The 15,563-nt window shown below is 44.2% G+C and overlaps 1 protein-coding gene across 10 annotated transcripts in view; it reads left to right on the forward strand.

Moving 5' to 3' along the window:
• The window catches only part of zdhhc14 (zinc finger DHHC-type palmitoyltransferase 14), a 632,056-nt gene that overhangs the window by 412,918 nt on the left and 203,575 nt on the right, over nt 1-15,563 (forward strand). Inside the window, exons 1-2 of one of the 10 annotated variants that reach the window (XM_067989129.1) lie at nt 2,366-2,402; nt 2,798-2,889. The exons of the other annotated variants lie outside the window; for them this stretch is intronic. Coding sequence (XP_067845230.1) covers nt 2,878-2,889 — 12 coding nt within the window. The 5' untranslated portion in view covers nt 2,366-2,402; nt 2,798-2,877. Of the gene's footprint in view, nt 1-2,365; nt 2,403-2,797; nt 2,890-15,563 lie in introns of those variants that run through there. 10 annotated transcript variants of the gene reach the window in all.

The raw sequence follows: 15,563 nt of genomic DNA on the forward strand, positions 1-15,563 counted from the left end.
TTTTTCTGCTTGATCTTACTCTCTATTTATTTTGTCATCGACTTTTATATTCTAGAACTGCATGTATTGTAGAGAAAGAATTGCATTATGGAGTTGCATTATTGCATTGCCCTTCTAAACATTCGGTTTTCCATAGTATTTCCAAACGCAGTTTACTTTCAAAACTGGGATAACAATAATAATAAAAGGAGCACAGAGGGAGAGGAATTTTTGAAATGTGTCCAGGACAACTTTCTTAACCAGTACGTTTCCAGCTCAATGAGGAAGGAGGCATTGCTGGACTTGGTTCTAGGGAATGAGGTGGGCCAAGTGGAGCAAATGTCAGTGGAAGAGCATTTAAGGAGCAGCGATCATAGTATCATAAGGTTTAGAATAGCTATGGAAAAGGACACAGACCAGTCTAAAGTAAAAATACTCAATTGGAGGAGGGCCAATTTCAATGGGATGAGAACAGATCTGGCCCAGGTAAATGGAATCAAAGATTGGCAGGCAAAACTGTAATTGAACAGAGGGTGGCCTTTAAGGAGGAGATGGTTCGGGTACAGTTGAGGCACATTACGACGAGGCTGAAACATAGGGCAACTAAAGCCAGAGCTCCCTGGATGACAAAAGAGATAGTGAGTAAGATGAAATGGAAAAGAGGGGCGTATAATAGATGTCAGATTGATAACACAAGTGAGAAACAGGCAGAATATAGAAAGTTCAGAGGGGAAGTGAAAAAGAAAATTAGAGGGTCAAAGACAGAGTATGAGAATAGATTGGCGGCCAACATAAAAGGGAATCCAAAAGTCTTCTATAGGCATGTAAACAGTAAATGGGTAGTAAGAGGAGGCTGAGGTATTAAATGAGTACTTTGCATCTGTCTTTACCAAGGAAGAAGATGCTGCCACATTCTCAGTAAAGGAAGATAAACTTGAAATACTGGATGGGCTAAAAATTGATAAAGAGGAGGTACTTGATAAGCTACTTAAAGTAGATAAGTCACCCGGTCCTGATGGGATGCATCCTAGTTTGCTGAGGGAAGTAAGGGTGAAAATTGCAGAGTTACTGGCCATAATCTTCCAAACATCCGTAGATATGGGGGTAGTGCCAGTGGACTGGAGAAGTGCAAATGTTACACCCTTGTTCAAAAAAGGGTGTAAGGATAAACCCAGCAACTATAGGCCAGTCAGTTTAACCACGGTGGTGGGGAAACTTTTAGAAACGATAATCCGGGACAGAATTAACAGCCACTTGGACGAGGGTGGATTGATTAGAGAAAGCCAGCACGGATTTGTTCAAGGCAAATCGTGTTTAACTAACCTGATAGAGTTTTTTGATGAAGTAACAGAGAGGGTAGATGAGGGCAATGCAGTTGATGTGGTGTATATGGATTTTCAAAAGGCGTTTGATAAAGTGCCGCATGGTAAGCTTATCGTCAAGATTGCGGCCCGTGGAATAAAGGGGCAGTAGCAACATGGATACAGAATTGGCTAAGGGACAGGAAATAGAGAGTAGTGGTGAACGGTTGTTTTTCGGACTAGAGGGAGGTGTACAGTGGTGTTCCCCCGGGGTCAGTGCTGGGACCACTGCTTTTCTTGATATATATTAATGACTTGGACTTGGGTGTACAGGGCACAGTTTCAAAATTTGCAGATGACACAAAATTTGGAAGGGTAGTAAACAGTGAGGAAGATAGTGATAGACTTCAAGAGGATATAGACAGGCTGGTAGCATGGGTGGACACGTGGCAGATGAAATTTAATGCAGAAAAATGCAAAGTGATACATTTCAGTAGGAAGACGAGGCGAGGTGTACCTACCTTCTAGAGGGTACATCTCTAAAAGGGTTACAGGAACAGAGACACCTGGGGATATATGTGCACAAATCATTGAAAGTGGCAGGGAAGGTTGAGAAAGCGGTTAAAAAAGCATATGGGATCCTGGGCTTTATAAATAGAGGCATAGAGTAGAAAAGTATGGAAGTCATGATGAACCTTTATAAAACACTGGCTTGGCCACAACTTGAGCATTGTGTCCAGTTCTGGGCACCGCACTTCAGGAAATATTTGAAGGCCTTAGAAAGGGTGCAGAAGAGATTTACTGGAATGATTCCAGGGATGAGGGACTTTAGTTACATGGCTAGACTGGAGAAGCTGGGGCTGTTCTCCCAGGAACAGATGGTTGTGAGGAGATTTGATAGAGGTATTCAAAATCATGAAGGGTCTGGATAGAGTAGATAGAGAGAAACTGTTCCCATTGGCAGAAGGGTCAAGGACCAGAGGACATAGATTTGTGATTGGCAAAAGAACCAAAGGTGACATGAGGAAAAACTTTTTTACACAGCAAGTGGTTCGGTTCTGGAATGTACGCCCGAGGGGGTGGTGGAGGCAGATTCAATCATGGCTTTGAAAAGGGAACTGGGTAAGTACTTGAAAGGAAAAAAATACAGGGCGAGGGGGAATGAGATTAGCTGGATTGCTCTTGCATAGAGCCAGCTCGGACTCGATGGGCCGAATGGCCTCCTTCCGTGCTGTCTAACCTTTCTATGATTCTAAACTCAGAACAGGCCGAGCTGGAACGTCATGATGAAAAAGTGTGGCACGGAGCCCAACCTAAGAAGGCGTACTTCTAAACGAGACACACATTAAAATATATAAAATTATTGCTTTCCATTTTCGGAAGATCAGTAGGTTCACAACTCTGTTTTCTTTGTTTCGGCTGTTGTGGAAACGTTGTTCGAAGTTGTGCAAATCAGTTTGCTCAGGTCAAAGGCCATGCCTGCATCAGTGATGTATTAAATGTTCTGTCTGGCACAGGAGGAAAAATACACCCCCAGCGGGGTTTAACTTGAACAAAATCGAGGAAGTGAAACTAGCGCACAGACCAAGACGGCGGAATGGCTACTAAGGTAATGAAAAATGTCCCGATGACAAAAGGTGATAGCTTGTGACCGAGGGCTGCCCATGGTCCCGGGCGGAGCTTGCCCCTCGAGTCGGGGATTCTGACTCCAGGCTCGCGGTCGCGGGCCCGGGCCCGGTCCCAGTCCCAGCCTCAGCCTCGGCAACTTTCTGCAGCCGTGGTGACGGCACAGCCGAGCCGAGCCGAGCGGAGCATTGGTGACAATGGTACGGGTTGGTTGAAGTGATCCAGTCCGGATCTTCGTTGTTGACAGCAGACCGTTTCTTATCGTCTTGTTATGCAGGGTGGCGAGGCGGCTGCTGCAGCCTGGACTCTCTGGAGATGAAGTTGTTCTAAGAGAATTCGCTCTTTCACTTTCTGAGGAGGACATGTTTATAACTAAAAATGGAACGCAAACGGCAAACTCGGTGCTGGCTGCCGCTTTATCGGCAATTTACTATAAAGTATGGGAATGGAATTCCGTCACACGCTGGGTTTCAGAGAAAAACGGCGGCATAGACTGTATAAACCGTGGTATTTTACCTCGAAATCTAGACTAATCTTGCCTAAAGTGCTAATTGGTGATCGCTGTGAGCATTTGTTTTGTTACCGAATCCAGTGTTGAGTAAAACGAAGCTTGATTTGAGAGCGAAGAAAACTCTGTTTCTTGTGATAGGCTGGGAAACTACATGCAATAGTTCTGTCAGTTTTCATTTCTATGCGATAAATCTTCACTACACCGGAACATAGTCCATGTAAAAACACATACATTCCCATGAAGCCTTCGGGCAGACGTGGGACTTTAGTGCGATATGGGTGTGTCAGAAAAAAATGCGCTAAAAGCGTATAACTGTCGCTTCAAAATCCCAATTTTGGGTGAGCGAAGTCTTTAGCAAAATGTTATGTGGAGTGTTCACATGACTTGTTTCAGTAATAGTATTGGTAAGAAAGATGGTGACTCATCAAATGCACGTGAATGCACAGAAAAACTGAATCATGATCTTTTTTGCAACATTTTTGTTTTGCAAGTACTTTGGGCGCTGACTTAGCACAATACCAAGAATTGGCGTTTGTTATTCTGTTGTCAATATACCATTATAAGTTTTGGTTGTTTCAGAAAGTCCAAAACCTGCAGTATTCGCCCACAAACCTCAGCCAAGTTCACATATTGTAAATTTCTCATTCCCACAAAAGATTCCCTTTAAACTTCTGACAATTGGAGGACTAGGAGCTCCCCTGGTGACCTGCTATGTGATGTGCTGATTGAGTGCTTGAAATACCTTGACACTAGCATGCATGATTCACTGGGTCAGTTTTTTTCATATATTTGTTCTTAGGATGTGGGCAACACTGGCAAAGTCACTTATTGTTCATCCCTAGTTGTATTGAAGGTATTAAGGGTTAACTACATAATGTGGGACTGGAGTCACTTGTATACCAAACTGGGAACAGGAGTAGGCCATTCAGCCCATCGAGCTTGTTCTGCCATTCAATTAGATCACCACCTTGGTTTCATATCCTTTTAATACCCTTGCCTAACAAAAATCTATCAATCTCAGTTTTGAAATTTTCAATTGACCTGGCCTCAGCAGCTTTTTGAGGCAGAGTCCCAGATTTCCAGTATCCTTTGTCTGAAGAAGTACTTCCTAACATCACATCTGAATGGCCTAGGGTTTATTTTAAGGTTATGCCCCTTGTTCTGGATTTCCACGTCAGAGTAGATAAAGAGAAACTATTTCCTCTATCAAATTCTTTATTCATCTTGTACATCTCAATTAGATCACCCCCCTTAATCTTAATATATTTGTAAAAACCTTTAGTGTTGTCCTTGATAACCCTCACAAGTTTTTCTTGTATTCCCTTTTTGCAACTCTTACTACTTTCTTTGTATCCCTTTGCTGCTCTTAAATCTCTCCCAGTCTGCGTGACCTCCACTATTCTTTGCATTTATATAAGCCCTTTTAGGTTTATAATATATCTCACCCCTTTTGTTGACCAAGGTTCTTTAATTACACAAGTAGAGCTCTTGCCCTTTAGTGGTATATACAGGTCTTTTCTTGTACCAAATACTTCTTTGAACACTGTTCATCTGTAGTTTTGCCTGTTAACAGTTCTGCCCAGCTTACAATGGACAATTTCTATTTCATCCCTTCAAAATCAGCCTTACCTAAATTTAAAACCTTAAACCCAATATCGAGTTCAATCATGTTAGTTAGGTGTTCACTTTTTGACATATATTAATGACCCGGACTTGAGTATGCACGGTATAATTTCAAAGTTTGCAGATTACACGAAAGTCGGAAATGTAGTAAATAATGTGGAGGATAGAAACAGACTTCAGGAGGACATAGACAGACTGGTGAAATGGGCAGACGCTTGGCAGATGAAATTTAATGCAGAGAAGTGTGAAGTGATACATTTTGGTAGCAAGAATGAGGAGAGGCAATATAAACTAAATGGTACAATTTTATAGAGCGTGCAGGAACACAGAGTCCTGGGGGTGCACATGCATAAATCTTTGAAGGTGGCAGGACAAGTTGGAAAGGCTGTTAAAAAAGCATATGTGATCCTGGGCTTTATTGATAGAAGTATAGAGTACAAAAGCAAGGAAGTTATGCTAAACCTTTATAAAACATTGGTTAGGCCTCAGTTGGAGTATTGTGTTCAGTTCTGGGCACCACACTTTAGGGCCTTAGGGTGCAGAAGAGATTTACCAGAATGGTACCATGGATGAGGGATTTCAGTTATGTGGAGAGACTGGAGAAGCAGTTCTCCTTAGAGCAGATTTGATAGAGGTGTTCAAAATCATGAAGGGTTTTGATAGACTAAATAAGGAAAAACTGTTTCCAGTGGCCAAAGAACCAGAGGCGACATGAGGAAACCTTTTTTTTTATGCAGCGATTTGATGATCTGGAATGCACTGCCTGAAAGGGTGGTAGAAACAGATTCAGTGGTAACTTTCAAAAGGGAATTTACAGGGCTATGGGAAAAGAGCAGGGGAATGGGACTAATTGGTTAGCTCTCTCAAAGAGCCGGCACGGACATGTTGGGCTGAATGGTCTCCTGTGCAGTACCATGTTATGATACGATGATGCTATTATTACTCTTACTCATCGCTAAATTGAGAATGACCTGTCCTCTTGTTCGTTCAAGAACATATTGTTCCAGAAAACTGTCTCTTGAATACACTCAAGAAATTCGCTGCCTTGGGACTCAAGCTGTTCCGCTTTTCCCAGTCTATGTGAAAATTGAAGTCCCATTATAACCACTATGCTTTTGCAACAAGTATCCCCTACTTTATCACTGCTATCAGGAGGTCTGTTGACAATTCCCACCAAAGTCTTGCATCTTTTTCTATTCCTCAATTCCACCCAGAGAGTTTCTACAGCATGCTCACCTTTACTGATAGCCCCTCTTTCCATAGCTGTAAAAGTTCCTTCATTAATATTGCTCTTCTCCTTTTCCAATTTCCCTGTCCTTTCTAAAGACCTTGTAACCTGGAATATTTGGTTCACTAATATCCTCTCGCTACAAAAAGTCATAATAAGAATAAAACTGGATGGACCGCTAGGCACCGGACATGACAAAGGCAAACCTAGCCCAGTCGACCCTGCAAAGCCCTCCTCACTAACATCTGGGGACTTGTGCCAAAATTAGGAGAGCTGTCGCACAGACTAGTCAAGCAACAGCATGATATAGCCATACTCACAGAATCATACCTTTCAGCCAACGTCCCAGACTCTTCCATCATCATCCCTGGGTATGTCCTGTCCCACCGGCAGGACAGACCCATCAGAGGCGGCGGTACAGTGATATACAGACAGGAGGGAGTGGCCCTAGGAGATCTCAACATTGACTCCGGACCCCATGAAATCTCATGGCATCAGGTCAAACATGGGCAAGGAAACCTCTTGCTGATTACCACCTACTGCCCTCCCTCAGCTGATGAATCAGTCCTCCTCCATGTTGAGCACCACTTGGAGAAAGCACTGAGGGTAGCAAGGGCACAGAATGTACTCTCGGTGGGGGACTTCAATGTTCATCACCAGGAGTGGCTCGGTAGCACCACTACTGACCGAGCTGGCCGAGTCCTGAAGGACATAGCTGCCAGACTGGGCCTGCGGCAGGTGGTGAGCGAACCAACACGAGGGAAAAACCTACTTGACCTCGTCCTCATCAATCTACCTGTCACAGATGCATCTGTCCATGATAGCATTGGTAGGAGTGACCACCACACAGTCCTTGTGGAGATGAAGTCCTGTCTTCACATTGAGGACACCATTCAATGTGTTGTGTGGCATTACCACTGTAACCTCATGGCCCGGCATATTCCTCACTCTACCATTACCAAGAAGCTAGGGGATCAACCCTGGTTCAATGAGGAGTGTAGAAGAGCATGCCAGGAGCAGCACCAGGTGCACCTAAAAATGAGGTGCCAACCTGGTGAAGCTACAACACAGGACTACATGCATGCTAAACAGTGGAAGCAATATGCTACAGACAGAACTAAGCAATTCCACAACCAACGGATCAGATCAAAGCTCTGCAGTCCTGCCACATCCAGTCGCGAATGGTGGTGGACAATTAAACAATTAACGGGAGAAGACAGCTCTGTACACGTTCCCATCCTCAATGATGGCAGAGTCCAGCACGTGAATGCAAAAGACAAGGCTGAAGCGTTTGCAACCATCTTCAGCCAGAAGTGCCGAGTGGATGATTCATCTCGGCCTCCTCCCGATATCCCCACCATCACTGAAGCCAGTCTTCAGCCAGTTCGATTCACTCCACGTGATATCAAGAAACGGCTGAGTGCACTGGATACAACAAAGGCTATGGGCCCCGACAACATCCTGGCTGTAGTGCTGAAGTCTTGTGCTCCAGAACTAGCTGCACCTCCAGCCAAACTGTTCCAGTACAGCTACAACACTGGCATCTACCGGACAATGTGGAAAATTGCCCGGGTATGTCCTGTCCACAAAAAGCAGGACAAATCCAATCCGGCCAATTACCGCCCCATCAATCTACTCTCAATCATCAGCAAAGTGATGGAAGGTGTCGTTGACAGTGCTATCAAGCTGCACTTACTCACCAATAACCTGCTCACCGATGCTCAGTTTGGGTTCCGCCAGGACCACTCGGCTCCAGACCTCATTACAGCCTTGATCCAAACATGGAGAAAAAAGCTGAATGCCAGAGGTGAGGTGAGAGTGACTGCCCTTGACATCAAGGCAGCATTTGACTGAGTGTGGCATCAAGGAGCCCTAGTAAAATTGAGGTCAGTGGGAATCAAGGGGAAAACTCTCCAGTGGCTGGAGTCATACCTGGCACAAAGGAAGATGGTAGTGGTTGTTGGAGGCCAATCATCTCAGCCCCAGGGCATTGCTGTGGGAGTTCCTCAGGGCAGTGTCCGAGGCCCAACCATCTTCAGCTGCTTCATTTATGACCTTCCCTCCATCATAAGGTCAGAAATGGGGATGTTCGCTGATGATTGCACAGTGTTCAGTTCCATTCGCAACCCTCAGATAATGAAGCAGTCCGTGCCCGCATGCAGCAAGACCTGGACAACATCCAGGCTTGGGCTGATAAGTGGCAAGTAACATTCGCGCCAGACAAGTGCCAGGCAATGACCATCTCCAACAAGAGAGAGTCTAACCACCTCCCCTTGACATTCAATGGCATTACCATTGCTAAATCCCCCACCATCAACATCCTGGGGGTCACCATTGACCAGAAACTTAACTGAACCAGCCACATAAATACTATGGCTACAAGAGCAGGTCAGAGGCTGGGTATTCTGCGGCGAGTGACTCACCTCCTGACTCCCCAAAGCCTTTCCACCATCTACAAGGCACAAGTCAGGAGTGTGATGGAATACTCCCCACTGTCCTGGATGAGTGCAGCTCCAACAACTCCCAAGAAACTCGACACCATCCAGGACAAAGCAGCCCGCTTGATTGGTACCCCATCCAGCACCCTAAACATTCACTTCCTTCACCACCAGCGCATCGTGGCTGCAGTGTGTACCACCCACAGGATGCACTACAGCAACTCACCAAAGCTTCTTCGACAGCACCTCCCAAACCCGCGACCTCCACCACCTAGAAGGACAAGGGCAGTAGGCACATGGGAACAACACCACCTGCACGTTCCCCTCCAAGTCACACACCATCCTGACTAGGAAATATATCGCTGTTCCTTGATCGTCGCTGGGTCAAAATCCTGGAACTCCCTCCCTAACAGCACTGTGGGAGAATCTTCACCGCACGGATTGCAGCGGTTCAAGAAGGCGGCTCACCATCACCTTCTCGAGGGCAATTAGGGATGGGCAATAAATGCTGGCCTTGCCAGCGACGCCCACATCCCATGAACGAATACATTTTAAAAAATGATCTCCTAGCCATGCCCTTTAAACTGGATTTGCGCTTCTAATTTGCTTGTTTTATTCCTTATACTACGTGCATTTGTGTTTAGAATCTTTTTTGGGCAACCCTGCCCTTTTGCCCTGCTATTGTTTCTCTCACTCTTTTTAACTTACCACACCTCGATTTTCAGCACTCCTGTTCTATTGTTATCGGTTATTCTGTTATTTCCTATTTTTTTTTGTGTACCTGGACTATTTATATGACTTTTAACAATCTTTATGATCTGAACTTTGATCTCATCCCTTTTTTCTTATCTTTAGGCTATTTTCCCTTATTTTTATTTCTACCTGAGTCCTCCTCCCTCTTTATTGGTTTAAAGTCCTTTCAACAATCCTATTTATCCTTTCATCTAGAACCTTGGTCCCAGACTGGTTCAGGTGCAGCCCATTCCAGCAGTACAGCTCCTTCCTGTTCCAGTACTAGTGCCGGTATCCCATGAAATGGAACCCACATTTCTCACACCAATCCTTCAGCCACGTATTTACTTTCCTGATCTGTTTGCCCTTTGCCGTTTTGCTTGTGGCTCGGGTAATAATTTTTACTTAGCCCCTCAGCAGGATCTCCTCCCTGTTCATTCCTGTGTCATTCGTCCCGATATGGGCCACGATATCTGGTTCTTCACCCTCCCTTTCTAGCTGCTTCGAGGTATCGCTTACACTGGCAGCGAGTAGGCAACGCACCCTTCGGGATTCCTGATCGTAACTGCAGAAGATGCTATCTATGCCCCTGATTATCGAATCCTGTATAACTACAACCTTTCTGTTCTGCTCCTTTCCCCACCGCCCCCCCCTCCCCACCTTTGGACTGCCTCCTGCTCCATGGTGCCTTTGTCAGCATTGTGACTGTTCTTCCCACAGCCTTTCTCCTTATCGTCACAGGTAGCCAGTACAGTGTACCTGTTGGACAGGACCAGATTCTGCGGTCCTTCCTACCTCTATTAGGTTCCCCTTAGTCCCCTAGGTGACTGTCAGTCACATACTCCTCTTCTTGAACCTGTACCTTACTATGTGGTGTGACTACACTCTGGAGTAAACTATCCAGAAATTCCTCCCCCTCCCTTATGCATCGGAGTGTACCTAACTCTCCAGCGCAACGACACTGACTTACAATCATAGATTCTCAAGGTAGAGATATTTCCTACAGGTGTGGTCATCCGGGACAGTCTCACCGCCCACAAATTCTGACATGCTGCCTGTGCTGCCATAAGAACATAAGAAATTGGAGTAGGCCATACGGCCTCTCGAGCCTGCTCCGCCATTCAATCATGTCATGCCTGATCTTCAACCTCAACTCCACTTTCCTGCCTGATCCCCATATCCCTTGATTCCCCTACAGTCCAGAAATCTATCTGTCAGCCTTGAATATATTCAATGTCTCAGCATCCACGGCCCGCAGGGGTAGAGAATTCCAAAGATTCACAACCCTTTGAGTGAAGAAATTCCTCCTCATCTCAGTCTTAAATGGCCGACCCCTTATCCTGCGACTATGCCCTCTAGTTCTAGACTCTCTAGCTAGGGGAAACAACCTTTCAGCATCTACCCTGTCAAGCATCCTCAGAATCTTATATTTTTCGATGAGATCACCTAAACTCTTCTAAACTCCAGAGAGTATAGACCCATTCTACTCAACCTCTCCTCATAGGACAACCTTCTCATCTCAGGAATTAATCTGGTGAACCTCCGTTGCACCACCTCTAAGGCAAGTATATCCTTCCTTGGATAAGGAGTCCAAAACTGTACACAGTACTCCAGGCGAGGTCTCACCAAAGCCCTGTACAACTGTAGGAAGACTTCCTTACTCTTGTACTCCAACCCCCTTGCAATAAAGGCCAACATGCTATTTGCTTTCCTAATTGCTTGCTGTACCTGCAAGCTATCTTTTTTTTGTGTTTCATGTACCTGGACAGCAACATTTAATAGTTTCTCACCACTCAAAAAAACATTCTGTTTTTCTATTTTTCCTACCAAAGTGAATAACCTCACATTTCCCCACATTATACTCCTTCTGCCATTTCTAATATTTATTTATTGTTAGCAGTAATTTATTTCTAGATCTAATAGATTATAATTAGTAGATGGATTTCATTTGATTTCAAATTAATTAGCAATTAATTATTTACTTACTTTATTAGAAGTTGGTTAATTTTAACTAAACCAATTTGAGTGTAGATAATTTTAACACTTAGCTTAAATTCCTCGGCCTCTGCTGCTCCTCCCTTTGCATTTACTATAACGTCATTTTTTCAAATATCTTTCTCTGCATTTTACTGCGGGCTCTCGTGCCCTTTTTATTTGTGCCGGGTCTCTCTGCTGTCCTGCTCTTTTTTACCTGGGTCGGGCAGGGGTGGCAACTTCTCTTCCTGAACCAGTTGCCAATATTATTTTGAAAAATTTGAAGACAAATTGGATATGATGGCTGTTCCTATAAGACCGTTAGATGCCAATTTAGAAAATGAAAATTTGGTCTTCGTGCAGAGGACTTGTTTCCTGTTTTCTCATTCAGCCTCTAACTGGTCTATTGGAGAGGGGTAAATGGCTTTTCCTTGTCCTTGACCGTTCTTATTTCAATATCAGAAGTTGAACAAATGGTGAATGTGGAAAAGTGTTCTTGGTACGTAAGGCTCCCTTTACACATATAAAGGACAGTAAAATTTTCAGTGGAACCGTTGGTTGTGCGACAGAGTCCTGGTCCTTCACTTGGATGTTTATTTTCTTGTACTTTCAGTTTGGTATGATGCACATTTCAGATAGGCAGATCTGCCAAGTCTTATTCAGAAAGTTTGGCAGTCATTTATTTTGGTTTATGGGAAATGTGGCCTGTTTGGATGCATGCCACTCAAAAATAAACATCTACAGTGGTCCCAATAACCTGGAGGAAAAAGTGTTGCTTATAGTAGTACTAAGCGTATAGACCAGTAGGTTCTTTTACATTTTTTTGAGAAACCAAGGTGAATGGGTAGGTTCATCGTGCAGTCGTTACCATGGTTGGTAAGAGTAAAAGAGAGGATAAGGTAAATCAGGATGTAGTGATTAATGATGTGAAGCCTGGGTTTTAAAAGTCTGAAGATTGTAGAAGACCGAGGAAGGTTAGTTCCACAGTTTTGAGCTCCTGGATACTGATGAGGTTTAATTTCAACTTTGAGGGGGTGGGAAGAAGAATTCCATGTAGGATGCTGTGTTTGCAGCTTAGGAAGAACAAGAGAGTTCAATGACCACTGACCATTGTATGATCAACATTTTTTTTTAAAAAGAAAGATTGTTGCAGAGGGAGAGAGAGAGATGGGAGGCTAGAAGTGAACGAGGGATCACACATCAGGCAATACGCTTTTTCTTATATCCTGTCCAGGGGTGTAAGAGGTATTCGACATGGGTATTACATTTTGGATGCACTTGGGTTCTATAGCTAGATAATATTTGCTGACGAGAAAAGTTGTGTTGAACATCAATAAGGAAAGTGTTGGAGTATTACCGTTGGTCTGTAGAGGGGAAAAAAATTCTGAGTATTGCCTACAATACTCAGACTGTTGCTTCATATTGCTGCACTAATTCCCAGGCAGCTAACCAAAATGCCGGTCTGTGCCAAGTTGTTTTGGCAGTGACTGAATTTAAATAGCTCTTTTTCTGTGATATATTTCTGTGCTACAGGGCTGGCAGTTCTTTCATTGGTTAATTTTATAGTTTGTTGTTTTATAGCCCCTGCCACAGCACTGAAACTGCCCTTATCAAAGTCACAAATGACATCCTACGTGATTGTGACCGTGGTAAACTATCCCTCCTCATCCTTCTCGACCTGTCTGCAGCCATTGACATGGTTGCCCACACCATCCCCTCCAATGCCTCTCCTCCGCTGGATAGGGCTGCCTTTGCCTGTCTCCATTCCTATCTATCCAGTCGTAGCCAGAGAATCACCTGCAATAGCTTCTCTTCCCGCTCCTGCACCGTTACCTCGGGAATCTCCCAAGGATCTATCCTTGGCCCCCTCCTACTTCTCATCTATGTGGTGCCCCTCGGCAACATCATCCAAAAAAAAACTTCAGGTTTTACATGTCGATACGCAGCTCTACCTGACCACCGCCTTTCTCGACGACTCCTCTGCCTCTGATTTGTCATGTTGCTTGTCCGACATCCAGTACTGGATGAGCAGAAATTTCTTCCAACTAAATATTGGGAAGATCAAAGCTAGTGTCCTGCGGTCCCTGCCATAAACTCCGATCCCTAGCCACTGACTCCATCCCTATCGTTGGCCACAGTCTGAGGCTGATCCAGACAGTTCACAACCTTGGCATCCTATTTGACCCTTAGATGAGCTTCCGACCCCATATCTGTGCCATCACCAAGACCACCTACTTCCACATCATAGCCTATTATGTGACATTTATCAAACGCCTTTTGAAAGTCTATATTCACAACATCAACCGCATTGCCTTCATCAACCCCCTCTGTTACTCATCAAAAAAACTCAATCAAGCTAGTTAAACACGATTTGCCTTTAACAAATCTGTGCTGGCTTTCCTTTATTAATCCACATTTGTCCAAGTGACTCTTAATTTTGTCCCGGATTATCGTTTCTAAAAGCTTCCCCACCACTGAGGTTAAACTGACTGGCCTGTAGTTGCCAGGTTTATCCTTACATCCCTCAGCAACCTAGGATGCATCCCATCCGGACCAGGTGACTTACCTACTTTAAGTACAGCCAGCCTTTTTATCAATTTTTAGCCCATCCAGTATCTCAACTACCTCCTCTTTTACTGTGACTTTGGCAGCATCTCCCTTGGTAAAGACAAATGCAAAGTACTCATTTAGCCATGCTATCTACCTCCATACATAGATCTCCTTTTCGGTCCCTAATTGCCCTACCCCTCCTCTTACTACCCGTTTACTATTTATATGCCTGTAGAAGATTTTTGAATTCCCTTTTATGTTAGTTGCCAGTCTATTCTCATACTCTCTCTTTGCTCCAGTTATTTCCTTTTTCACTTCTCTGTACTTTCTATCTTCAGCGTGGTTCTCACTTGTATTATCAACCTGACATCTGTCATATGCCCCCTTTTCTGCTTCATCTAACTGTCTATCTCTTTCATCATCCAGGGAGCTCTGGCTTTAGTTGCCCTATCTTTTCCTCCTTATGGGAATGCACCCAAACCATCTCGTCTTTAAAGGCTGCTCATTTTTCATTTACAATTTTGCCTACCAACCTTTGATTCCAGTTTACCCGGGCCAGATCCATTCTCAACCCACTGAAATTGGCCCTCCTCCAATTAAGTATTTTTACTCTAGATTGCTCCTTGTCCTTTTCCATAACTAACCTAAACCTTATGATACTACTGTTCCCTAAATGTCCCCCCACTGACATTTGCTCCACTTGACCCACTTCATTCCCCAAAACGAGATCCAGCAATGCCTCCTTTCTCATTGGGCTGGAAACATACTGATTAAAAAGTTCTCCTGAACACACTTCAGAAATTCCTCCCCCTCTTTGCCCTTTACACTAGGAACATAGGAACAGGAGTAGGCCATTCAGCTCCTCGTGCCTGCTCCGCCATTTGATAAGATCATGGCTGATCTGTGATCTAACTCCATATACCCGCCTTTGGCCCATATCCCTTAATACCTTTGATTGCCATAAAGCTATCTATCTCACATTTAAATTTAGCAATTGAGCTAGTATCAATTGCCGTTTGCGGAAGAGAGTTCCAAACTTCTACCACCCTTTGTATGTAGAAATGTTTTCTAAACTTGCTCCTGGAAGGTCTGGCTCTAATTTTTATACTGTGTCCCCTACTCCTAAAATCCCCAACCAGCAGAAATAGTTTCTCTCTATCCACCCTATCCGTTCCCCTTAATATCTTATAAACTTCGATCAGATCACCCCTTAACCTTCGAAACTCCAGAGAATACAACCCCAATTTGTGTAATCTCTCCTCGTAACTTAACCCTTGAAGTCCGGGTATCATTCTAGTAAACCTACGCTGCACTCCCTCCAAAGCCAATATGTCCTTCCGAAGGTGCGGTGCCCAGAACTGCTCACAGTACTCCAGGTGCGGTCTAACCAGGGTTTTGTATAGCTGCAGCATAACTTCTGCCCCCTTGTACTCCAGTCCTCTAGATATAAAGGCCAGCATTCCATTAGCCTTATTGATGATTTTCTGCACATGTTTATGACACTTCAATGATCTATGTACCTGAACCCCTAAGTCCCTTTGGACATCCACTCTTTTTAACTTTTTACCATTTAGAAAGTACCCTGTTCTATCCTTTTTTGA

This window comes from Heptranchias perlo, chromosome 8 (genome assembly GCF_035084215.1).
Source record: "Heptranchias perlo isolate sHepPer1 chromosome 8, sHepPer1.hap1, whole genome shotgun sequence".
NCBI lineage: Eukaryota > Metazoa > Chordata > Chondrichthyes > Hexanchiformes > Hexanchidae > Heptranchias > Heptranchias perlo.